The 24,549-nt window shown below is 31.4% G+C and overlaps 2 protein-coding genes and 1 long non-coding RNA gene across 5 annotated transcripts in view; 2 read left to right on the top strand and 1 right to left on the bottom strand.

Moving 5' to 3' along the window:
- Positions 1–12,110, bottom strand: part of LOC125846846 (uncharacterized) — a 19,237-nt gene extending 7,127 nt beyond the window's left edge. The window contains exon 1 of the long non-coding RNA XR_007444407.1: positions 11,943–12,110. This is a non-coding gene — a long non-coding RNA (uncharacterized LOC125846846). The remainder of the gene's footprint in view (positions 1–11,942) is intronic.
- The window catches only part of LOC125846815 (cysteine-rich receptor-like protein kinase 44), a 130,375-nt gene extending 118,240 nt beyond the window's left edge, over positions 1–12,135 (top strand). Inside the window, exons 1-7 of one of the 3 annotated variants that reach the window (XM_049526437.1) lie at positions 8,804–9,631; positions 10,020–10,162; positions 10,266–10,393; positions 10,510–10,720; positions 10,898–11,135; positions 11,396–11,546; positions 11,663–12,135. In XM_049526437.1, coding sequence (XP_049382394.1) covers positions 8,844–9,631; positions 10,020–10,162; positions 10,266–10,393; positions 10,510–10,720; positions 10,898–11,135; positions 11,396–11,546; positions 11,663–12,019 — 2,016 coding nt within the window. In that variant the 5' untranslated portion in view covers positions 8,804–8,843 and the 3' untranslated portion in view covers positions 12,020–12,135. Of the gene's footprint in view, positions 1–8,803; positions 9,667–10,019; positions 10,163–10,265; positions 10,394–10,509; positions 10,721–10,897; positions 11,136–11,395; positions 11,547–11,662 lie in introns of those variants that run through there. The other 2 variants (XM_049526438.1, XM_049526436.1) reach the window with 2 other exon arrangements.
- An 8,225-nt stretch (positions 12,136–20,360) lies between these two features.
- Positions 20,361–23,682, top strand: LOC125847414 (cysteine-rich receptor-like protein kinase 44). Its single transcript, XM_049527037.1, has 7 exons — positions 20,361–21,156; positions 21,730–21,861; positions 21,958–22,085; positions 22,155–22,365; positions 22,478–22,715; positions 23,037–23,187; positions 23,308–23,682. The coding sequence occupies exons 1-7, from the start codon at positions 20,361–20,363 to the stop codon at positions 23,665–23,667; spliced, it is 2,016 nt and encodes a 671-aa protein (XP_049382994.1). The 3' UTR covers positions 23,668–23,682.
- Positions 23,683–24,549: the final 867 nt, after the last annotated feature.

Here is a 24,549-nt window from a genome sequence, read left to right as displayed (position 1 = left end):
AAAATTGTGTAAAATTTGATGTTGGGTTGGAGCTCCAAAACACCAAATAAGGATTTGGTGTATAATTTGGTGTTGGGTTGGAGATGGTCTAACTATAGATGTTTACTAAGAAGCAATAAATGATAAGAGTAATGAACAAGTATTATTAAAAACTTCAAGATAGTATAATGAACAAGTAAAGATAGACGAAAAAGTAATAAAATTGAGCAAGGAATTTTGAGTCCATTCTATTTATATACTTGTGCTTGACGAGTTTAGTTTTGCGTAGACGATGGGGAACACAGCTATGAGTTTCTTGAGATGACTCATCGTTCTAATGTTCCAATTGAAATAACACCAACGCTCTCTGAGATAAGTGTATTAGTTGATTTATATATCAATTAAATATTTTAGCGATTACTTTTTCCGTCCAATAATAATTGTCCACTATACTAGTATAGTATTTTAAGATATCCAACAATATTTGTCCGCTTTATGAAATCAATGGATAAATTTACACTTAATTCCTATTTTATCCTTATCATTAATTATAGTAATTTCTCTATTACATTTTTCAAGACATTATATTTGTTATATTCAAAGGGTGATATAGTAAAATTATCTTTCTATTTTATAGTTTCTTAATAAATGTGCAAAGTTAATAGTGGACAACTATTATTGGATAGAGGGAGTACTATTATTTTTATCACCCATAATAATTCATGTTGGTGTACACCACAAAATAATATAACGACCCACTAGCTATCTTAAAAAAGACATATGTTAATCGAATTTATGTACAAATTTTACAAAACACTATTTTCAATCGACAATAACTTCTTAATATGTATGTAACTGTAAAAAGATGGAAGCTACCGTTTCTTAAAAAAAGAAGGCGAAAAGCCAAAAACTTTAAGTTATGAAATATTTGGCAAATCATAATCAACATTTAAATTAGGGGTGTACAAAATCGAATCAAATCGTAAATCGAGTCAAATCAAGAAAAAAATCTGACTAGTGGTTGGTTTGACTTGGTTTGATATTGAAAAAAAAAACGACTATATTTGAGTTGGTTTGGTTTTAACTTAAAAAAACCAACCCGAGACCAAATCAACCCGACATTATATATATAATTTTAAAATTTTATTTTATACATAAAAATATTTACTTTGATATAATTGTTGAATATTTCTTATACTTTTCATAGTTTTTATCTTTTAATATATTATTTCAAACTTTGAAACTTAGAATTCTGAATGGTTTAATAAAGATTATAGTCCACAGATGTTGGTAATTATAATAAAGCTTAAATCAAAATCAAATTAATACTAATGCAAAAAGAAAATCAATTCAACACTAATAATGACAATAATATTGAATATTTGTTCTTTGGTTTTACATTGGTTTAGACAATTCAAATACATAATGTAATTTTAATTTCGTTTAATATTTAGTCATGTAAGTAATACTTATTAAGCTTATTTTAGCATGATTTAGTACTTTTAAATTCTGATCATTTTCATTATGACTTGTTAATTTGCAATATTTGTTTTAGGCGATTTCATTATTATTATTTTTTTGTTGGATATTTTAGTGTCATTACTTGTTGACACCCAATTTTGGACCTCCACATTATAGATTAATCATTGAGGTTCTTCAATTTCAAAAAAAATAAAATAAAATTATAATATAGTTTGCAAGTTATTTTAAATAGTTGTATTATTTTTATAAGTTTTAAATAATATATATGTTTTACATAATTATGTATATAATTAGTATATTTTATGATTATTCGAAAATCGTCTCAAAAAAAGATTTTATATTTTAAATATTAGGGATGGTTATAATTTTGAATTAATGAGTTTTATGAAATTCAAAATACTTTCAAGCTATGTTTAAAGTAATTTTATCATTTTTCAATAATAAATATGTATATTTTTGCAATCACGTTATTTTATAAATATTTGAAAATCATCACAAAAGATACATTTTAGTTAAATATTTTATTAATTAACTTTAAGTTATAGTTATAATTTTGAGTTAATTAGTTTTGTAATCGAATTAATTAGTTTATAATTAAGTTAATAATTTTTTATTTTCGTTAAGATTAAGAAGCTCATTAATTAATTTATATTAACACATCTTGTTTGAATTTTAGCCGAATTCACTAATTAAATTCAATTTGGCTAATTTCTTAATTTTAATTGGCTACAATTGCAATCCTTAACCATCCTCTAATATCAATTCCAACCCATATTTAAGATCAGTTTTGGGTCATTTCAAGAGACCCAATTCAACAATCCCAGCAGCCCACTTCTCTTATTAATCCCAGCCCATTTCCTATCTCATTGCACAACAACAACAATACATTACAATACCCAACCCAATACAACTTCAGCAACAACATACAATACATACAGTACCCAGCAGCCCTACCCCTATACTCTTCTCCTTCATCGCAAGAACCCAAAAACAATCCGACCTGACCCCACTTCGTTTCTTCTTCTTCTTCAGACGAAACCCAGAAGGCTAGTAAACGTCAACATCGACAATCGCTGAGACCGGAAATCCCGCAGCAAATCGCGTCCTCCACTTCCCCTCTCCCCTCTTTTCCGTTGAAAATTGGTACAATGGACAAATTTATTTCTTATCTCTTCAAGATTTTGAATTTCGAATTCTATTATGATCCATCTTTTCAACCCGTTTTCCCCCCTTTTTTTCAATTCGAATCTCCTCTATAAATACCTATGTTCTTTCACTGTTGAAGGGAGGGGGGAAAAAGATCGGGGATATTACATATACGAAAATAGCTTACAAAGAGAGTTTTTCTTTGGAAATTGGATTTTGACACAGTTTGAGTTTGAGTTTTCGGCAAATAGTCGTTTTATACTTTAGAATTTCACATTTAGTCCTTTGATTCTAAATTCCGAAAGGTAGTCGCTCTAGTTCTGCCCAGATTCCTTGTTTGCTAGTCGTAGTTGGATTTTGTGTTGAAAGTCGCTATTTTCCAACTCGTTTGCTCCCAGTCGCTGCTCCAAGAAAGGTAATTTCGCCCCCTCTTACTTTTCCGCCTCAATAGGATGTATTATGTACTCAATGTTTTCTAAATGCTCTGCTATGAATGACATTTGGTTTCTTCTCTTCGGTCCCCTGCATCTGCTTCATTTCTTCTGTGAAATTTTGAACCATAAGCATGGGGGTAGCATAATGATAAAATTCCTTTGGGATTATGAGTTGGTAGTGAGGTTCATTCGCTGGATTGTATATTTAAAGCTAGCTGAATCTTCTTTTAATTTTGCTCGAAATAATATACTATACATTTGGTTTCAACTTTGAGCATGCCGGATATCATTCCGTTTTTTCACTATTTGTTGGTACATTTTGGTTGTCTTCTTTGACATTTTGATATGTCGAGGTAGCTTCTCGCCATGGTTGGCTTCATCCCGTAGGAATTATTTATGTTCTTAGGTGATTTGAATGTTGGTTGTGTTTCTCTTGTATTCTAGCTACTGATGTTATGTGTGTAACTCACCATAATCTCGTTCTAACGTAGCTCCTATTCCTATTATTCACTTACTTCCGATTTCGGAATATACATTGAGTCCTATGTGCTAAGGTTGTTTGAATTGATAATGCGACTGGTTTGAAAGGCCACTTTCATGAACATGTTATAGATTCTAATAAATTGTTGGCTATCACTAATTTGCATCGTAAGTCACTGTAATAGAAAGATTCAATCTTGTTTTGTTACCCCGCTCGCAAATTATTAATCCTTCCTGCTAAAGTGCTAGACATTTGGGACACCTTATCGTAATAATGTTGGTTTAAGTTTAGTTCTGATGATAACTTTAATGTGTTCATTTTGAGTAAAAGAGGACGTTTAAGTTCAAATTTGTAGGTTGTTCAAAGTTTGTTCACGCCTTGGATTTTCGATTCCATAGTCATATAACTTGTTGTTTGCTACTTTCCTTGTTAGAATTCCATTTTCTCCCTTAGCATTTATATGACTTATTAATTAGCTAAAAAATCTAGCTTGTCATTTTAGAATTTTTAAGAATATAGTAGTTGGGTTTCATCGTCTCAAGACACCTCTTTTTCCTTGAGGAAATTGAATGCATTTTTTTTGTGCCTAATTAATGTAGTTAAGTGACACATCAATTTTGTTTGTCATATTGTTTTTAATTGCCTAGTCACGTAAAGGGAATTTTAGTCAATGCTACTTGTTTGTTAAAGTAGCAGCTTGGACTAGTTTAAATGTACTAGTGTGTTTTGGACTCCATTGAGCTTAGTAAGCCCTTGTTATCCTTCCCTGCCTAGCTCATCATAGGCACTGTCCCCATTTGGTTTATTAAAAATCATTGCAATAACTCATTCTACCATAAGTTGTGTATTTTCATTTTAATGCAGTGTTATGTTATCATTTTAAATACTAATCTTCATTTCCTTGCTCTTTTACTGTAAATTTGCTCTTGAGTTTGCCACGAACTCCTATCTACTCTCCTTGCATCTCGAGTGGGCTCAAAACCCAACAAGTCTTCTTTTATCGAGTCAAACAACCTTGGGAAGTCGAAGAATAACTCTTTGGAGTTGACGTACAGGTCTCGAAAAGTAGAAAAATGGGTGTATACACCCTATATACACTGATATACATCAGATGTATACAAAAACGGGACTTGGGTTAAGCCCAATAGTAGCAGCGAATTTGGCCCAAAAAGGGCCCAAATTCAATTTTCTCCTTTACCTTTAAATTATTTAAGGGAAAATTTTCAAAATAACAATATTTTATCTTTTAGTGGGACTCCTTAGCAACAGTTTCATTATTTATTAAAAATGTCATTATTTTAGTCTGTTAATGGATTAGTTATGTATTTATTTTATTTTGATTAATTTGAAAGAATACAAAAATTAATAACAGAAAAGAGAAAATCATGGAACGAAAAAATTCAAAAAAGGTAAAAAAGGTTTTAAATACAAATCAGTTACCTTTTGAAAAAATTATAAATCTCCTTCTTTCTGTCGAGGCTTTTTTTTCTTTCTTCTTAAGAACATCAATTTTTTTTAAAAATAATTTAGTTTGTCTTCCGAATCATTCGGCTTATAACTTTCAAAGATTCTTCAAGTTGAATATGGCATATTTTTTGAAACAAAATTTTTCAAAATTGAGGACTATAAATTTGTCGCATCCAGTGAACAATTGAGAAACAATCAGGTATTTTTTCGATTTTTTTCTTATTTGGATGAAATATTCGCATATGTCGAGTATAATTGTTATTTTTTTTCCTGATTAAATCAGTGAAATCTTTGTATGTATTGGGATTTGTAGCTTTTTACGGATGTTTTGTAATATAGGGATACAAGTATAACAATTCTGGACATTGTACAACTATGGAGTAAAAAACATCAACTAATTAGTGGTTGTATACAGATTTTTGTTGATTTGTAATGATTGCTGGATGCAATTAAGTTGTATTCAAACTAAAATGTATTTATATTCCAGTTTGTTATATTATTATTATTTCACTGAAAATATTGTTTTCGAAAAACATAGAATAAGTTGTATTAAAATAATTGTATTTATATTACAATATCAAGTTTTGTTATTTTATTAGTATTTCACTTTAAAATTGTAGCAACTATTTTTCTAGCTCAGTTTGTATTCCAAAAATAATTATGTATTTCAATATCATTTTGTATTTCAAACGCAAAATGAATACAAATAAGTTTGTATCCTTTCTTAATTCGTATTTATATGTAATGATTAGATTATATTGGGATACAATCAGTAACATTTTTGTAATAAATAAAAGAAATATATATTTGGCAGTTATGTAATACAATTTTGATCACTCGGATACAATTTTTAGTTTTCACTATGAAAGTAAAATATCAGTTTTAAATTTTAATTTGAATGGAAAAGTGAGCACATAAAATGCAAAAATTGTTGATATACAATTATGATGATAGCATAATAAAAAAAGAAAGTTTCAGTTTTGGAGAACACCGATTATATCGAAATTTGAATTGGGAATTCTTCTTCCAAAGTTGTTTGTCAACGAAATTTTAATAATTTGTATTTCATTTGGCATACTTATTAGAATGAATACAAACTAATAAAGAAATACAAATGTCATTATACAAACCCAAACATGAAAATCATAATGAATACAAATACACATATATATTGGAATGAATACAATTTAGGAAAGGATATAAAATTTTGAAAAAAATACATTACGCTGTGAAAAAAATAAATGAATACAAATATGATTCTTCAAGAACTACAGATCAATTTGACATACAATTTAGCATACATATTGAAATGAATCTCGTATTGTACATAGTCTTTGCCTCAACTGCAATAGCCGATTCAATCCAATGCCACAAAGTTCTATTGAAAGCAACTGCAGTAAGAATAACTTGGGGGGTACTTGTGGCACCTTTAATGGGGTCATTGAAATTGATCCCAGATCCCTTAGTGCCAATACCATGAAGAGATTCTAACCACCATTCATATGCTAGTAATCACGTCTTGGAGGAATTTCTTAAATATTAAAACGAAATTAGAAAAAAATTGTTTAAACGACTAAAAATCTGAAATACATAAATATTAGATGAATATGTAAACAAACTTGAATAAAAATCAAAAAAATTAACTGAAAATCCGTAATATGTACAATTCTAAATAAAACCATAGACGGTGATATTGAAAACAAATCAAAAGAAATCTAAATAACTAATCGATATTACCTTTACCAAATTCAAAATTTCTTGAATTAATCTCTAGATTTTGTTTACCAACCGATTAATCCCTTGAATTAATCCACCAATTTTGTTGAAGAATCGAGCTTTGAATACCTTGTGTTTCAATGTGGGCAAAAAACTTGAAGAAAGAGAATCTAAGAACGTGAAAATTGGGGGAAAACAAAAACTTTAATTGCGAAACGTGAAAAGTGGGAAACGTCTAAGATGTGGGAAGCTATTAATGGATAGTTTTGTATTTGTTTTTTTATTTTTAATTTGTTATTGGTTAGAATTTGATCCAATTATGGACTCTTTTGATTAATAAAAGGAAATATAAATAATAAAATGTGAATACAAATTATTTTTGAAAATATTGACATTTTGTCATTTTAAATAAAGATTTTAAAGTGTTGTTGTTTTGACTAAATATGTTAGGTATTATGACTATATAGCTAATTTTTCCATTATTGGTTAATTGTCTTTTGTTTTGTTTTTCTTATCATTAACTCTAACTTTATAATTTTTAATTAACTTAATTAGATTCCCCAAAAGATGAGTTATTTTCTTTGTGTCGGTTTAATTTTAATACACTTCATGTTTTCGTGTTCATTTATTTTATTAATCGAGTAGATTGATCAAAATTTTATATCTTCAATTAAGTTAAACATTTTGTTCTTAAAAAGAGAGGTTCTTTAATGCTTTTCACTTGATCACATTTTATTCATTTTAAAATTATTTTTAAGTTAAAGTATTTTTTTCTCAAATAAAATTTTAAAAAATGTTAGTCCAAACCTTTTTTCAATTAATAAAAAAATAATTAAAAAAATAAAAAATAAAAAATATATATATAAGTACTTACTTAGTCATTTTCTCAATAAGGTTAGTCAAAACTTTATTTCTTCAATTAAAAAATGATTTTCGTTCTTTAATGTACTAAATTGGTTTAAATTATTATTTCAAAAATGAGTTAAATAAATTTTAATTAATCTAGTTTATTAATATTCTAATCACTTGCAATTTAATTCAAATGTTTAACTTTTGGATCCCTTTCTCTAAAAATAAAAATAAAATAAAAAATAATAATAAATATATATATAAATAAAAATAATGCGTCATTTATTTAATTATTTTCTCAAAGTTAATCAAAGTAAGTAATTATTTTTATGTAAATCATTATCTTCCTAAAAATAGTCAAATATATTTTAGTCAAGTCGCAGGTCAACCGCATGTTAGTGGACACTTCGAATGCTTAAACCCTTCTCGAAGTGTAAATTGAACCCCGAACCCTCTTTGGTATTTTCAAATGATTTTTTCTATTTAAATCTTTGAAAATTATAAGTTTTCTTAATTTATTTAAAAAATTAAGTGGCGACTCTTTTCTAAGTATTTTTCTCAAATTGTTTTATACTTAGAACATTTCAAAAAAATGATTCTTCTAAAGATAGGAAAATTACGACACAACATTACTTATATCATATTTTGTGTTATTTTCTTAAGAAACACCTTAGATAGTTGCATTTTGGTAGGACTAAAGAAATATTTGAAATACAAGTAAATTATATGTTTGTACGAATACTTTACCGAAAAATCTGAAAAAACCCGAAAATCCGAAAAACCAGAAAAAATCCGAAAAAACCCGAGTTTTATTAGCTTTGTTATAGATTTAAAAATACAACACAAATAGTTTGGTTTGATATTTGAAAAACTAGAACCAACTCGATCATGTACACCCCTAATTTAAATTATAACCATAATCTAAGCTTGTATATTTTCTCTTCAATTTCTGTGCAAAATATCGCGCACTAATTATAACTTGTTAAAAATATTTATACTAACTTGCATGGGTGGCACGTGTTGGAAAACTTGTAGATTAATAAAAGTTTGATGGGATGACTTTTTGGTGAACCGAGGAATAAAGAAGCTTCACAAAAGCGCGTTTTTTTGAAAATTTTCAAGGCATAGAAAGCCACCTCCAATTTATATTTTCTCCTTAACCTTAATTCTCCGCTCCCATCCTTTTCAGTGACGAAAAAATCCGTAGTGTCAATTTTTGAAATAAATAAAATTGAGCATGAAATTTTTGAAGGTGTAGTAGCCATTTGTCTCTGACACATTAGAGAGCTATGAGTTTCTTGAAATGGCTGGTCCTTGTAATGTTCCAATTTTATTACATTTTTCACCTCAGCATAGCACAGCCTGAATTCGAATTTCATTTATGTGCAGATTCTAATATTACTGAGTTTTCCCCAAATAGTACATATGACACTAACCTTAACACAACCCTCTCCTCTGTTTCACGAAATATGGATAGTTTTGGATTCTATAATACTTCCATAGGCCTAAACTCCGACACGATTAGTGTCATCGCGCAATGTAGAGGGGATGTACAATTACAGGTATGCCGTGATTGTATAAATAATGCGACCCGTAAGATTCTAGAGGTATGTCCTTACAAGAAATCGGCCTTTGGTTATTATGAAAGTTGTCAGCTACGATATTCAAATGAGTCCATCATAGGCACCGTGTTAACAAACCCGAAAAACATTTTGTATAGCACGGCAAATGCCTCGAATCCCGATTTTATGGAAGATGTAAGAACCTTGTTAGAAAGTTTACGAAGTCAAGCTTCACAGGGCGGTAAGAAGAAGTACGCTAGTAATAGTACTCGGGGCCCTGATTTTCAGACTATATATGCACTTGTACAGTGCACTGCGGATTTATCAGCTGAAAGTTGCATCAATTGTTTAAGCGCTGGCTATCGAACTTTACCTAACTGTGAATGTTATGGTAAGATTGGTCTCAGATATAGAATGCCCAGCTGCAAATTTCAGTATGAAATTAGCCTCTTTTTCAACCAGCTACCGACAGAAGCTCCGCCACCCTTATCACCACCGCCACTTCCATCATCACTGCCTCTGCAGCCGCCACCACCACCACCACCATCAGGTATGTCAAATCTTCATGAAATTGTTAGCCAGTTCAACTCTTAAATTGCTAAGTCATGCTTTTACAGGAAAATAATATTTTTAAAGAAGAAATAGACGCTTTTGAAATTTTGAGATTTAAATCATATTGTAACATTTATGTGATAAGAAGACTTTTAAAATTGGTGATATTAAAATATATCCTAACATTTGAGTGGTAATATAATCTTGTTATTAAGAATAAAATGAGAAATTTAACTAAATTGTTTCCAAATTTATGAAGTGATCATTATTTTAGAAATACGGACACAACAAAAAGGAAATAGGGTCACATAAACTAAAACAAAGTATAGCCTAACCAATACTAACTTGAAGAGTTCCTGCAGGAGAGGATGATAAAACAAATCGAACCGTCATCATTATCAGTGTGTCAACTGTTACAGTTGTTATTCTTGTTGTTTGTATTACTCTCATCATGATGAGGAGGCGAAGGAGGAAGCTAGTGAAAAATATTCAGAGTAAGGCGTAGCTTATTAACAGGCAATGATTTCGGAAAGTTGAACTGTTAAGACTGTATTTCACTGAAATTTTGTTGTATGTTTTACTACTACTTTGATGAAGGTATACATGGGGATGATATTACCACTGCAGAATCCTTTCAATATGATTTTTCAACAATTAGAGCAGCAACAGATAACTTCTCAAGCGATAATAAATTGGGACAGGGTGGATTTGGTCCTGTGTACAAGGTGATTGCTGATTTAGCCTACTTGATGCATAAAAGGACACTGTGACTGACTGACATCATATAGCTGACTCTTTTTTCAACTCATAATTTTTCAATTTGTGCTCTCGTCTGCTTCAGGGTAAGCTTCCAAATAGTCAAGAAGTAGCAGTGAAAAGATTGTCATCAGATTCTGGCCAAGGTGATCTGGAATTCAAAAATGAGGTCATGTTGGTTGCTAGACTTCAACACAGGAATTTGGTTAGGTTACTGGGATTTTGCTTCGATGGAACAGAGAGACTTCTTATCTATGAATATGTTCCCAATGCAAGCCTTGACCACTTTTTATTTGGTATGAATTAACATATTGCTTAATGTTTTGTCGGTATAATATGACATGTTGACTGTCGTCTAGCTATCTGCCTTATTATTCTGGAGAACTAATCCACTTGTTACAGGTAGTTACCTATAGTAATAGTGACTTGATGTGAAGCTCAATTCATAATTATATTTTTCATCTTGTTCCCAGATCCAGTTAAACGTAGGCAATTAGATTGGGAAAGGCGATCCAAAATCATAGGAGGCGTTGCTAAGGGAATTCTTTATCTACATGAGGATTCTAGACTTCGCATAATTCATCGTGATCTCAAAGCAAGTAATGTTCTACTTGATAAAGAAATGAATCCTAAAATTGCAGACTTTGGCATGGCAAGGCTATTTACATTGGATGAAACTCAAGGCAACACAAGTAGAGTTGTCGGGACCTAGTAAGTTTTACACCTCTGAATATTATAGACTGTTACTCCTTTTTCAGATCACTGGGAAGAACTTTTAACCATTTAACCAGATTTAAAAGCTGCCTCGAGATAAAAGCAAATCATTCCTTGAAAGAATGCTTCAATATTGTTGGACTAGGACTAGGACCTAGTAAGTCCGGTTTATAGGAATGCGAACTATGTGTAACAAAAAACTTTAACAATTGAATCATTTCTAAGCTGTGGAATGTTATGTAATTCTTGTTTTGCAGTGGATATATGGCACCAGAGTATGCAATGCACGGACAATTTTCAGTCAAGTCCGATGTTTTTAGCTTTGGAGTACTAGTCCTAGAAATTTTAAGTGGACAAAAGAACACTTGTTTCAGAAATGGAGAATCTGTGGAAGACCTTCTAAGCTCTGTAAGTAACTAAGTTAATTGATCAACTACATTTGAATAGTTGGGACCATCCTTATGCATCAAATTGTTTTACATTGTCGATGTATAGAGTTTAAACTTTGAATTATAATATTGCAGGCATGGACGAACTGGCAAGAAGGAACAGCTGCAAATTTGATTGACCCCATGTTTAGGGGAAGTTCAGGACTGGTTCGTGACATAATGAGATACATCCACATTGCTTTATTGTGCGTTCAAGAAAATATTGGTGATAGACCAACTATGGCTGCAGTAGTCCTCATGCTCAGTAGCCTCTCTCTGAGCCTTCCCGTGCCGTCAGGGCCTGCATACTATACACACGACAATATTTGCCCAGAGATTTCACTCATTGAAGAGTACAATTCAAGATCGTCAGAACCTAGAGAATTAGCCAAAAGTAAATCTATTTCTTCATCACGTAATGAGGCATCCATAACTGAGTTATACCCTCGTTAACATTCTTAGGCATAATACCCTACTTTTCTGAGCTACTTTGTTATTTGTTCGAACTCTAATTAGTTTGGAGTTGAGATTGATTACTCCGCACAAAAGGCAACTTGTTTCAACTAGTATTGGAACTACCTGTATTTGTTCTTGTAATCTAAAATCACCAAGACCAATAGTCTAATGGTATAGGTTTCCGCAGTTAAGAATCTACACTTTTGATATGAAACTTTGGAGGTATTCTTTGCGAATCAAATTCTTGTATAAAATTTTCATCTAATTCACCCTTTTCTTGTAGTGAAATTGGCAAGAACCCATTTATATTGCATTAGTAACTTATTAAAGAGCCATTTGTCCAGGAGAATTATTTACTTTTCTTAGTGAAATAAGTTTTTATTTTATTTTAAAATCAGTGTTTGATTATAAAATTTTCAAATTCACTTCGAGTTGAATTCCAAAATTAGAGAAGTGTTCCAAACTCGTTTTACAACTCCATATTCACAATTTCCAAATAAAGAACTCTATTCTCTTCATTGCAAAAAAATATAACCAAGCAAAATGTTGTATTCAACTCCAACTTTATAAATTTAAATAAAATAAAAAATATTGGAATTTATGGCTAAATGTCTACTAAATTGCACTAAAATAGAAGGTCAGAATATCTATAGCTTTGCAAATATGAAAGGTAAAAAGAGTTCAAGGGTATAATGGTAATACCTTTTTATATAAGATCATGAAATCACAGACTTTAAATGGAAAATACCCTAAAATATTCTTGAACTATTGAAATTGATACAAAATTATCCTACATTAATCTATTAGCCACAAAATATCCTTGACATTCACCTTTATGATACTATAGTACCCTTATCACAAACGGTCTCATTAATTGGATTAATTAACCTTCTCATTAAATATGTGGCACGTTTTGATTCATTGGATAGATAATTATTCAAAATTAATTTAACCCATCCCAAATTTGGATCCTTAAATGGCCCGACCCAACTAAAAAATCCATTATTCTAAAGGGGCATTCCATTAACCTAAAGCTTCCCAATGTTCTTGAAGTTGCTTTCTTCTTCTTCCTCTCTATCCTCTGAAGTTATCCAACTTTACTAAAATAATTATCAAGTTAAATTTCCTGGAAGTACACATAACTTCAAGTTATGTGGGCCTAGGACTGTTTATGGTTATGGTTATAAAATCAAACCAAATCGCCATTCGAACCAAATCGATTAAAAAAATCGATATTTGGTTTGATTTGGTTAGGTTTGATTTTAAATTTTGAAAAATTGCTATTATTTGGTTTAGTTTTGGTCTTACTAAAAATTAACCGCAAAAATAATCAAACCGAACCGAGAAGTTATAGATATAAATTTTATAATTATTTATAAATAAAATATAAGTATTTTGATAAATTTTAATCAACTAAAGTCTTTATTTTACTATTTTCTGAAGTTCAACGTTTAAATTTTAGCCCAACTATTAAAACCTAATCTAAATCCCTCAATATTCATTACTTTAAAATCACACTCTCTTTGTATTTTATAAAATTTTCTAACACAACATTGAATAATTTAAAGCTCAAGCTAAAGAAGATGGTAATTGATTAATTTTTACTATGAAATATTGGTTGTTTTTTTTAGAAGTAATTTTCCAATATTTTAAGATGTAATTTTATTGAAAAGTCTCTCCAGAATATTGAACCAACTGTATGCTTTTGACAATGAGTTTTTTTAGTTTCTGAAACTTGGTAGATTTGATGAATCACTTTGTTCGTGTAATAGCTTATTTGTGAATTATTCATGTATTAAGTGTTTGTGTCTATCGAGATGCGTATTCCTCAACAAACTTATTACTTTTGAATAGAAAAAACCTAACCAAACCGACTGTTATTTTTATGATTTGGTTTGGTTTGATTTTAGAAATTTAAAAATCGATTTAAATTGATTTGGTTTTAATTTTAACTAATAACCGATCTAAATCAAACCATGAATACTCCTGTATGTGGCATTGGCTCAAGCGGGAAAAGTTGCCATCCTCAACCTACACAAAGACTAAAAGCAGAGCCGTATTTGAAAAGGAGCTTATTCTAAATCACTAATTTTTACCTATTCGCAAATCACTAATTCCTCTTTCTTGGAGCCGATAATTTGCTTCGCATTCTGTTTGGATTGATTGTAAACCAGGGAATCTGAAATAACCACATCAAATCGAGTAGTTCTTCGTGAAAATAGGATTTTGTTCTTTCTTGGACATTTTTTCAGATGAATGAATAACTGTTGTTTATCATTTTCCTTGAAAGTTTAGCAAAAAATTCGATCTGGTGTGTATTTTGGGTATATTAGTTGTTCTTGATCGTGCTTTGTTTAGTATTCTTGAAAATTCAGCAAAAAATTGATCTTTGTGTGTTTTGGGGTAAATTAATTGTTCTTGGTACTGCTCTGTTTAATATTCATGAAACTTCCGCAAAAAGTTCATTTTTGGGTATATATCAGTTGTTCTTGGTCATGCTCTGTTTAATATTCTTGGAAATTCAACAAACAAAAAAAATCGATCCGAGTGTGTGTGTTTGGGGTGATAAAATGGGTTTTAAATGATTTTGGGGCGGGTCTGATTTTGGGAATGAGTTGGGTTTTTAATTAATTTAGGTTAATTAAAATATGACCAATAAATGACTGCCACATCATTAATGAATTTATTAAATGAGTTTAAATTGGTAGCAGTTTGGGATAAGGATAATATAGGGCCATAAAGGTAGATGTCAAGGGTATTTTGTGGTCAATATGTTAACGGAGAGTTGTTGACACTCAATTTTGGACTTCCCCAATATAGATTAATGTCGAGCTTCTTCAATTTCAATAACGTTATAAGATTTCAAGAAAAATAAAATAGTTTGCAAGTTATTTTATATAGTTTTGTCACTTTTTTATAAAATTTTTTTACAATATATATGTTTTAGATAATTATGTATATAATTAGTATATTTTATAAATTTTCAAAAATCATCTCAAAAAGGTTTTAATTTTACTTAATTAGTTGATTAATCGGTTTAGTTAATTAATGCTTATTTTTTGAGTTATTAGTTTATAATTGAGTTAATTATTTTATTTAGTTAAAATTAAGAAGCTCATTAATTAATCAATATTAATTCATCTTATTTAAATTTTAGTCAAATTCCCTAAATTAAACTCAAGTTGGCTAACTTCTTAATTCCCATTTGGCCATAATTGCATCCATGCGGCTATTTTTCCTAACTCAATTTAAACATCACCTTTAAACCCAATCAAAACCCAATTTTGGACCTTATATTTTGCAATTTCCAGCAGTCCAACATCAAACCAGTCCATCTCCTTTCTTCAGCCCAAAAATGGCAACAACAACAGCTGACCCACTCCAAAATAGACCGACCCAATTCCATTAACCCAGGCCCAACAATACATACGTACAACAATACTAAAAACAACACTAGCGCATACCCGACCGACCCCACGCTTCTCCTCCACCAGAAACGCTGCAACCCAGTGAAAATTGCTGAAGTCCAGCGATTTCAGCAGCCCAGAATCGCGAGCATCGCGATCCGAGTCCAGCAACAAAGCAATCCAACGTGTCCCCATCTTGACGCCTCATTCGTCCTTATTTCAAATCAAGCAGCCTCAGATCATGGTTCCGTTGAGGAATTGTACGATTTTCGTACTAAAGGAGCTGGCCAGCCTTATCTCTTAGGAGATTTTTGAATTTCAAATTGGGAATTCCAAAAGATCCAAACGTTTTCCTCCCTTTCGAATTCCAATCTTTCCTCTTATAAATACTCATCCCTTTTACTGTTTTAGGGGTTCGGTTTTTTTTTTTTTTTTTTGGAGATGAACTAAGGTCAGAGGCGAATCTAGGATTTTTCGAACATGGGTGCACCGAGTAGAATGTATTGAAGTGAGAATTGATCCTTCATCCTCAAGGTCAAAAGCTCAACATTTAACCATGTGGACCATTTAGACTTCTTGTAGTACGGGTGCAAGAATATAATATTATACAAAATCTTAAAAAATATGCATATAAAATATCTAGTTTTACGAAAAGACCACGGGTGCGAATGCCCTTTTTTTTGGCTCTAGATTCGCCACTGACTAAGGCACAAATTTCTTATTCCAAGAACGACAATTTCACGCTCTAATACTATAAGCTTAGAAAAGGGGAATCCCTAGAACAACTTAGTTAATTTAGAAGTAAAAGTTTACAAGTCTTGGTTGATCGAATTCGAAGGCATTTCCGGAGGGATTCCGTTGGTGGTGAGTTAGTCGCCTCGAAGCTCGTTGTCTCAGTCCGCTGCATCCAGAAAGGCAATCTCCATTTATTTTGTTTCTTGGTGCGTCGATTGCTCGATCCTTGGCTGTAAAAATGTTTAAATGAGGAGATTTTGGGTGTATTTCAATTGATTGTTGGCTGTGAATCAGTAACATAGATGATCCGTTCATTCATACTTATTTGTCCCGTTTTCAACCCTTTCTGCTTGAGATTTGATGATCCTATTTGACGTTGAGCTCTTTCCGGATTAATTTTCCCTTGTTCCTTTCTGTTAGTTCAGTTGTTAATTTATGAATCTAGTTTATGTGTTTTCTCAATCTGATGTGCGGAAGTTTTCAATATATTTTCAATAGTATAAATTGTGTGAGTTTGAGTAATTTATTGCTTTTTTTTATGGCATAGGCCCCTTCTACATGCGAACTAATGTCTTAGTACATGTGTTAATCGTTCACATCTTTAAAATCCTGCTATGTTTACGTCTCTGAAATCTTGCTTCTAGCAGTGTTGGTTGCGTATTCTTAATTATCCTTCATGTCAAAGTTAGTAGTTTCAAGTATATGTGAAGATAAGATTACACATAATAAATGAGTTAATGGTCACATGTGACTACCTCTGTTGTTAATCCATCCGTTATGCTTTCATATTAAATCTCTGTTTCCTAGTCCAGTTTTTGCTTTAAGTACCTCTAAGTCATGTTATACCTCTATGTGGTTCCTAGTCTAATTATTGTTTTAAGATGTGGATTATTATAATATGTCGATTATTTCTATATCTTTTAATTGCCTAAATGTGTGATAATGAATAGTTTTGCCATTTATTATTACTGTCCAATATGCCTTTGTGTGATTCCCTTTTGTAGTATTGTATGTTAATGTGCATTTTTCTTGAGATAATGCATATTTTCCAGTAAGTTGGCTTACTTCTTCCTATATTATATTAGTTGGATTATATATTAACTCTTTTCCTTTATTTATGTTGCATGTAAATCTGCCCGAGTTCGCCATGCACTCCTATTTTCCTCTCCTCACATTTCGAGAGAGCCCTAAAGGCTCAAACCCTTTCCCTCGAGTCAGCCCGCCACAAATATCGAAGAATAAGTTTCCTAAAATCGACAAACAGGTCTCGAAGCAGAAAGGATGTGCAAGAAGTCGGGAATCGAAAGATTGGGCCAAAAGCCCGCTTTTGATTTTTTATTTATATTTTTAGTTGTATTTTGTTGTTTTGGGCCTAAGCTCTTATTATTTAATTTTGTTATTATTCTATTAGAATTTTAGGACAGGTGAAAAATTGAGCCCAAAGAAAAATATTTCTTTAACGTTAGTATAGGACAGGTGCAGGTGACTCAAATGGGCCAAAGGCCCAATATGAAAATGACCCAAATACTGGCTCAGACGAACAGAAAAACCAGATTTTGGCCCAAATCTCTTTCCCTCTTAATTTTGATTATGTTTATTTACTTGTTAATATTTGTTGTTAATCTTAAGGTCGAAAAATTCAAATCCCCGAAAGGCACCCATTTTGAATTAATAACTTAACTAAATTATTCGTCTCTTACTTGACTTAAAAATAAATAAATAAATAAATAAGTTTACAAAATATTTTGCTTAGATAATATTCAACATTTTCTTTAATGGTCTCAACTATAAAGTAGTTCATTTTTGCAATTCAAGATAAATTAGAATATTTTAGCCAAATAATTAATTGCCGGATAACCGCATATTAGCGGGAATTTCGGGTGCTTTCAAACCCTTCTCGAAATGCTAATAAGAACCCCCGAACCCCCCTTAAGTATTTTCAATTGATTCCGTGTTTTAATCTATTGAAAATCAATTTTCTTGATTTTTTCTTAAAAATTAAGTGGCGACTCTTAAACCAGTTTAAAATATAATTTTAAATAAAACAAGAGTTATTTTAGAGTACCATTTTTAATAGTTCAAGAATATTTAGGCCCTTTTCCATACTAATTTTTAATAAAACAAATCAAACATCAAACAAAAACTAATATCTAGTTCATATTTTTGCATCACTAGTTCTAATATTAGTACTCCCTCCGTCCCATATTATAAGTCACATTTTTCATTTGTACTTGCATTAAGAAATAAGGTAATTTTACCGTTATGCCCTTATTTAATGTTTGCTTATGACAACTTTGTAATAAATGATGAAATGTTAGATTTCAAAAATATAAATGCATTTGGATGACTATTTAAATTTTACTTTTTGGAGTCAAATTTTTCCCCAATTGATCCAAAAAATTTTAAAAAATCAAGTTTTTCCTACCTCAATTTTCCTATATATTTTGTGTAAAATATTTTTTAAAATTTTTATATATAAATTCTTAAAGCAAACATGACAACATCACAAAATATTCAAATTCCATTACTTCAAATTGATCTAAATTTTCCTGCTGAATCTGATACTATTGATAATGAAATTAGACGACAAATGAATTTTAGTTCTAGTTCGACAAATCATTAGTTTTTTTTATTTAAATAGTGCATATAACTCCTTTATTTGGATCTTGATTTTTCTCAATGTGGCCTTCACATGTTTTGGTTGAGTCTTCTATTTTTACATCCTTTGAACTTTTTGAAATATCATCTTCTTTGATAAAATTTGTTGAAGCTTCAACTTTCAAGATTATTTTTGAATTTTTTTTCATCTTTTATTTTTAATTTGTTTGTTGATATTGTTTTTCAAAATCGGATTTTATAGAATAAGTAGTGAATAAAGAAAGTAGTTAATTAATGAATGAAGTACTCTTCCAATGAAATTAATTACTTGTAGATTTCTTAGGTTAGTCAAAGTAAATACATTTTCAAGATTAATTAATTAATCAATCAAGGGTAATATGGTAATTTATGTATAAATTTTATAAAATGATATATATTGTGGTCCAACTATTTTTAAAAAGGGGTGACTTATAAATTATAATATGGGACGGAGGGAGTATCTGTTATTTTGGCACGAAAAAGTTTTGGTACTTAAAAAAAGGAATAGTTCGAGAAGGCTTAATTGATCGAAATAAATTTCTAGATTTGCAAATTTATTAATATCAAATGCATAAAAAGAACCAAATTCTTGTTGGGATCATTTATGATAAAAATAATAATTGAATTATGAAATTCCTTTGTCTTATTTATAGTGATAAAAGAAATTTCTAACATCTCGTAGAAAAAAATATGCAATATAGAATTTGAAGAAGAGTATTTGACTTTCATTTATTTTGATTTAATTTTTTTAATTGGAAAAGTGTGACTATATTACTATTGCTAGATTTCATTGCCATACAACGTATCAATAATTTTCTTATTCTTAAATAGAAAGTTAAATTTATCTATATACGATACCTAATAAAGCGATAAATAAATGCAGGGAAGAAAAAAATCATTGAAAAGTGTCCACGCGATTTTTTCTGCAACTGAGGAAGAGCTTCCACAAAAACGCGCTACTATTTTCTTGGTTAAAAAATTACATTCTTCAAAGTTTCAAAAGATACTCCTAAATTATCAACTCCCGTTCTTTTCAATGGCTTCTAAAATTCTACTTTTCTTCTCCATTGACTCCACAGACAGAAAAGTCAGTAGTCAACTAATGCTATTTTAATTTATAATTTTCAATATGATCTTAAAACTTGTTAAGTATTACTCTACTATTTTATATAACAAACGAAGCATGTTATTAACGGTCGATTCCTCCGTGACGTTTTAAAAATAAAGTATCCAAAACTAGCCAAATCATATCAGCACTAAAGCGAATTCAAAATGATTGAAACACGGTAGAAAATTATAATTTTAATTATTTAATATTCACAATAGAGTAACCCATAAAAAAAGTAGAATACAAATCTCTTAAAATAACATTGAAAAACCGGACCTCATAAAATAACTTGACTACTTCAATTCCCATCCTTTTCAATGCTTTTAATTTCCGCGTTTCATAAAATGAAAAGTCAAGAGTAGTTGTAAAAATGAAAAATGGATTCGATCTTCCTAACAAAATGAGCACAACTATTCTATTAAGCTTTGCGTGAATTCTAATATTCCAAGCTATGGGTTTTTTGAAATGTCAGATCATTGTAATATTCCTATTTTACTACCTCATCATAATAGCACAGCCTAATTTCAGTTTACAATGTAATGTGACAGAGTACCCTCCAAATGGTACATACCACACAAACCTTAACACACTTGTCTCGTCTCTTTCGCGCAACATAGACAGTGATGGCTTCTATAATGCTACCATAGGCCAAGATCAGGACAGGATTAGTGCCATCGCACAATGTAGAGCAGATGTTGAATTACAAGCATGCCGCGACTGTATAAATAATGCTACTCGCTTGATTTTAGAGAAATGCCCTTCCAAGAAATCAGCCTTTGAGGTTTATGATGTATGTCTGATAAGATATTCAAATGAGTCCTTCATAGGCACTATGTCAACCGACCCACGATCTATTTATTATTACAACAGGGATTTCTCGGACCCCCAATTGTTTTTTAACCAATATCTGACACCCGTGTTGACAAGCTTACGAACTCGAGCTTCAGCGGGTGGAAAACGCAAGTTTGCTGCTAATGTTTTTAGCGCCCCTGATTTTCAGACTATACGTGCACTTGTACAGTGCACATCCGACTTATCAGCTCGAGGTTGCTATGATTGTTTAACCGCTATTTATTCAAGTTTGCTTGGCTGTGGATGTTATGCAAAGTGGGGAAACTACTATATAATGCCCAGCTGCATTGTTCGGTATGAACCTTACTCATTCTTTAATGAATCATTATTGGCTGAACCTCCACCACCCTTATTGTCACCGCCGCAGCCAGCCTCATTGCCGCTGCCGCCACCAGGTATTTGAGCCTCTTTTGTTGGCCGACTCACGCCCTCAATTTATGTGTAAAGAATGTTTGCACTATCAAGTATATTTTTTTTCAAGATTGTAATCCCAGTTATTCTTTGACTTAATATACCCTGTTGTGCTTGTAATTAGGGGTAGTTAGGTAGTTGGTTTAGATGTGAGTTATGCAAGTATTACCTTCTGCATAAGTAAATACTATGTTTGGTAGTTGATTAGGAGATAAACTATTCATATATAAAATTAATACCATGATTGGTTTCTAATTTAGAAACTCACATAACTAAGTTATGAGACAATCAATGTATTATATTATGCAGGATAGAAGGTACGTGCATAAAATAATTCATAAATTCACTCCTAACTAATTCTTACATAATTAATCTCTGCATAGCTTTAATAGCAACCAAACGACCCCTAGGTCATTATAAAACATTGTGCTTAATTAACATATATATACTTCAATTCAAATTGCTATTCTAGTTTTAACTTTCCACATAATTGAAAGAAGGGTATAAAATATGAATATTTGTTAACCTAATAGTACTAAGTTGAAACATTTTTGTAGGGAAGGCTGATAAAACCGCAAGAACTATCATCATTATTGTTGTGCTCGCTGTCACAGTTGTTATTTTTATTGTTTGTATTCCTGTCATCTTGATGAAGAGGCGAAAGAGGAAGTTGGTGAACAAAAGAGAGGGTAAGGATGGCTTATTAATGATTAAGGAAAGTTGAATTTTAATTAAATCATGTTTCACTAATTTGTTCTGTTCAATTACTACTATGTTGGTGAAAGGTATACGAGACGGTGATACTAGCAGTGCAGAATCCCTGAAGTATGAATTTTCTACAATTAGAGCAGCAACAGATAACTTCTCAAATGATAATAAATTGGGTCAGGGCGGATTTGGTCCGGTGTACAAGGTAAAAATTCTTTACAATGTCACTATATATAATTAATTCATTCTTTCAATTTGTGTTGATCTGATTCAGGGTAAGCTTTCAAATGGACAAGAAGTAGCAGTAAAGAGATTGGCTGCAAATTCAGGCCAAGGTGATCTAGAGTTCAAAAACGAGGTCTTATTGGTGGCCAGGCTTGAACACAGGAATTTGGTTACGTTACTCGGATTTTGCTTTGACGGAACAGAGAGACTTCTTATCTATGAATTTGTTCCCAATGCGAGCCTTGACCACTTTTTATTTGGTATGTATTGCTTAGCTTTTTACCTGATCTTCTACACAGACAATATATAGAAGGTGAACATTTTATAAAATATGGAGCTTATTATTCATTTGATTGTCTAATGGGAATGCAGATCCGGTTAAACGTAAGCATCTGGATTGGGAAAGACGATCCAAAATCATAGGAGGCCTTGCTAGGGGAATTCTTTATCTTCATGAGGATTCTAGACTTCGCATCATTCACCGTGATCTGAAAGCTAGTAATATTCTACTTGATGCAGAAATGAATCCTAAAATCTCAGACTTTGGCATGGCAAGGTTATTTGCAATGGATGAATCTCAAGGAATCACAAGCAAAATTGCTGGGACCTAGTAAGTTTTATATCTCTCATTAGATAGACTGTTCATAAATACCCAATTTGCAGCACAACATTCTACCTCAGTACTTCCTAAGTTTATTAGAAAATGTCTTAATTTCATTAATGGAATGTGTAGTTCTGGCTTTTAACGTCAAGTAGTTCCCTGTTGACAGCTTATTCAGTCATGCTGATCCCCCTATTTGCAGTATCAAACCCCAGAAATGAGTTTTTTAGCCTTTTTAACTTAAGTCTGTTGAAGAAAAAACACAAAATTAAACAATTGAATCATATCTAACCTACCAAATGTTATGTAATTCTTGTTTTGGCTTTGCAGTGGATATATGGCGCCAGAGTATGCAATGCAGGGAAAAATGTCAGTCAAATCAGATGTTTTTAGCTTTGGAGTATTAGTCCTGGAAATTTTAGGTGGCCAAAGAAACACTTGTTTCATAAATGGAGAATATGTGGGAAACCTTCTAAGCTACGTAAGTAGTAACCAAGCCGATTAATCAGCTTTACCTTTCAATTTCAAATTAGTCGGGGTCAGGTGCATGTAAATTATTTTACACTATTAGTGTTAAAATTCTTAAACTAAACTGTCACAGGCTTGGAGGAATTGGCGTGAAGGAACAACATCAAATTTAATAGACCCCATGTTGAGGGGAAGCTCGGGACTGGTTTCTGACATAACGAGATGCATCCACATAGCCTTATTGTGCGTTCAAGAAAATGTTGCTGATAGACCAACTATGGCTGCAGTAGTTCTCATGCTCAGTAGTCTCTCTCTGGCTCTTTCAGTGCCTTCAAAGCCCGGATATTATATGCAAATTGATGTTATCCCAAATATTTCACCTATTCAAGGATACAAATCAAGATTAATATCAGAATCTAATCGACCAGCCAAAAGTAAATCTATTTGCTTATCACAAAATGAGATGTCAATAAGTGAGTTAGATCCTAGATGATAGAGTTAGATATAATTGCCCTTTGTACTTATTATGTTATTTCTTTGAACGAGGGATCATTACTGATGATTAAGGATTTAATTTGGGGATATTCACGGAGAATTAGCAACTCCTAATAACAAAAGAACATGGTACTATTTCACTTTCAAAACATCGCAACAAAAGTTGTTCTTTTCTCTCAATTCCTAACACAGTGGTGTTCCACTTCATTTTCCAAATTTGCAAAAGACACAAAAACAGAATTTTCCGTGTATTCACTTGTATATGATGATTGGACAGTTTGTTAAACATAAAACACAAAAGTTTCAATCTCGTCCAGGGATTGTTTTAGTCACCAATCAACTAACCACAACCACCGAACCAGACGTGCAGTCAAAAGTTGATGTCATCTTATGTGACATGAATTTTATTTGGAGTACTAGAAACGACAAACAAGAGTAGTGTGCTACATGGAAATTCATACTTAAGGGAAGTCGTCAAACCTAAAGAAATTCAAAGCAGCAATACCAAAATGACTTTTTGAAAGTTTCTAAGCCTAGAAAGCACAATCTCCTTATTTGCTCCCATCCTTTTCAATGCTTGAATTTTCTCCTTTCCATATTGCTTCATAGACTGAGTCAATCTTCCAACAACAAAAAGGTTGAAAAACTGAAAATTTGGAGCCATGCCTTCTATTTATACAGTCTCAAACACGTTAATTGAGCAGACAGCTATGGGTTTCTTGAAATGGCTGATCATTTTAATATTCCAATTTTACTACCTTTTCTATCTCACCATAGCACAATCTAATTTCACTTTTCAATCGCCCTGTGAAGTTAACGTGACTGAGTACCCTCCAAATGGTACATACCACACAAACCTTAACACACTTCTCTCCTCTCT

Source organism: Solanum stenotomum, chromosome 12, assembly GCF_019186545.1.
Source record: "Solanum stenotomum isolate F172 chromosome 12, ASM1918654v1, whole genome shotgun sequence".
Taxonomy (NCBI): Eukaryota; Viridiplantae; Streptophyta; class Magnoliopsida; order Solanales; family Solanaceae; genus Solanum; species Solanum stenotomum.
This window is presented reverse-complemented; position numbering and strand designations above follow the sequence as displayed.

Excerpts from the sequence above, each read along its gene's own strand:
- LOC125847414 (XM_049527037.1), top strand. The coding sequence starts at position 20,361 with ATGGGTTTTTTGAAATGTCAGATCATTGTAATATTCCTATTTTACTAC. Across the intron at positions 22,366-22,477 it reads CCTTGACCACTTTTTATTTG|ATCCGGTTAAACGTAAGCAT; the intron begins GTATGTATTGCT and ends ATGGGAATGCAG. Across the intron at positions 23,188-23,307 it reads TGGGAAACCTTCTAAGCTAC|GCTTGGAGGAATTGGCGTGA; the intron begins GTAAGTAGTAAC and ends AAACTGTCACAG.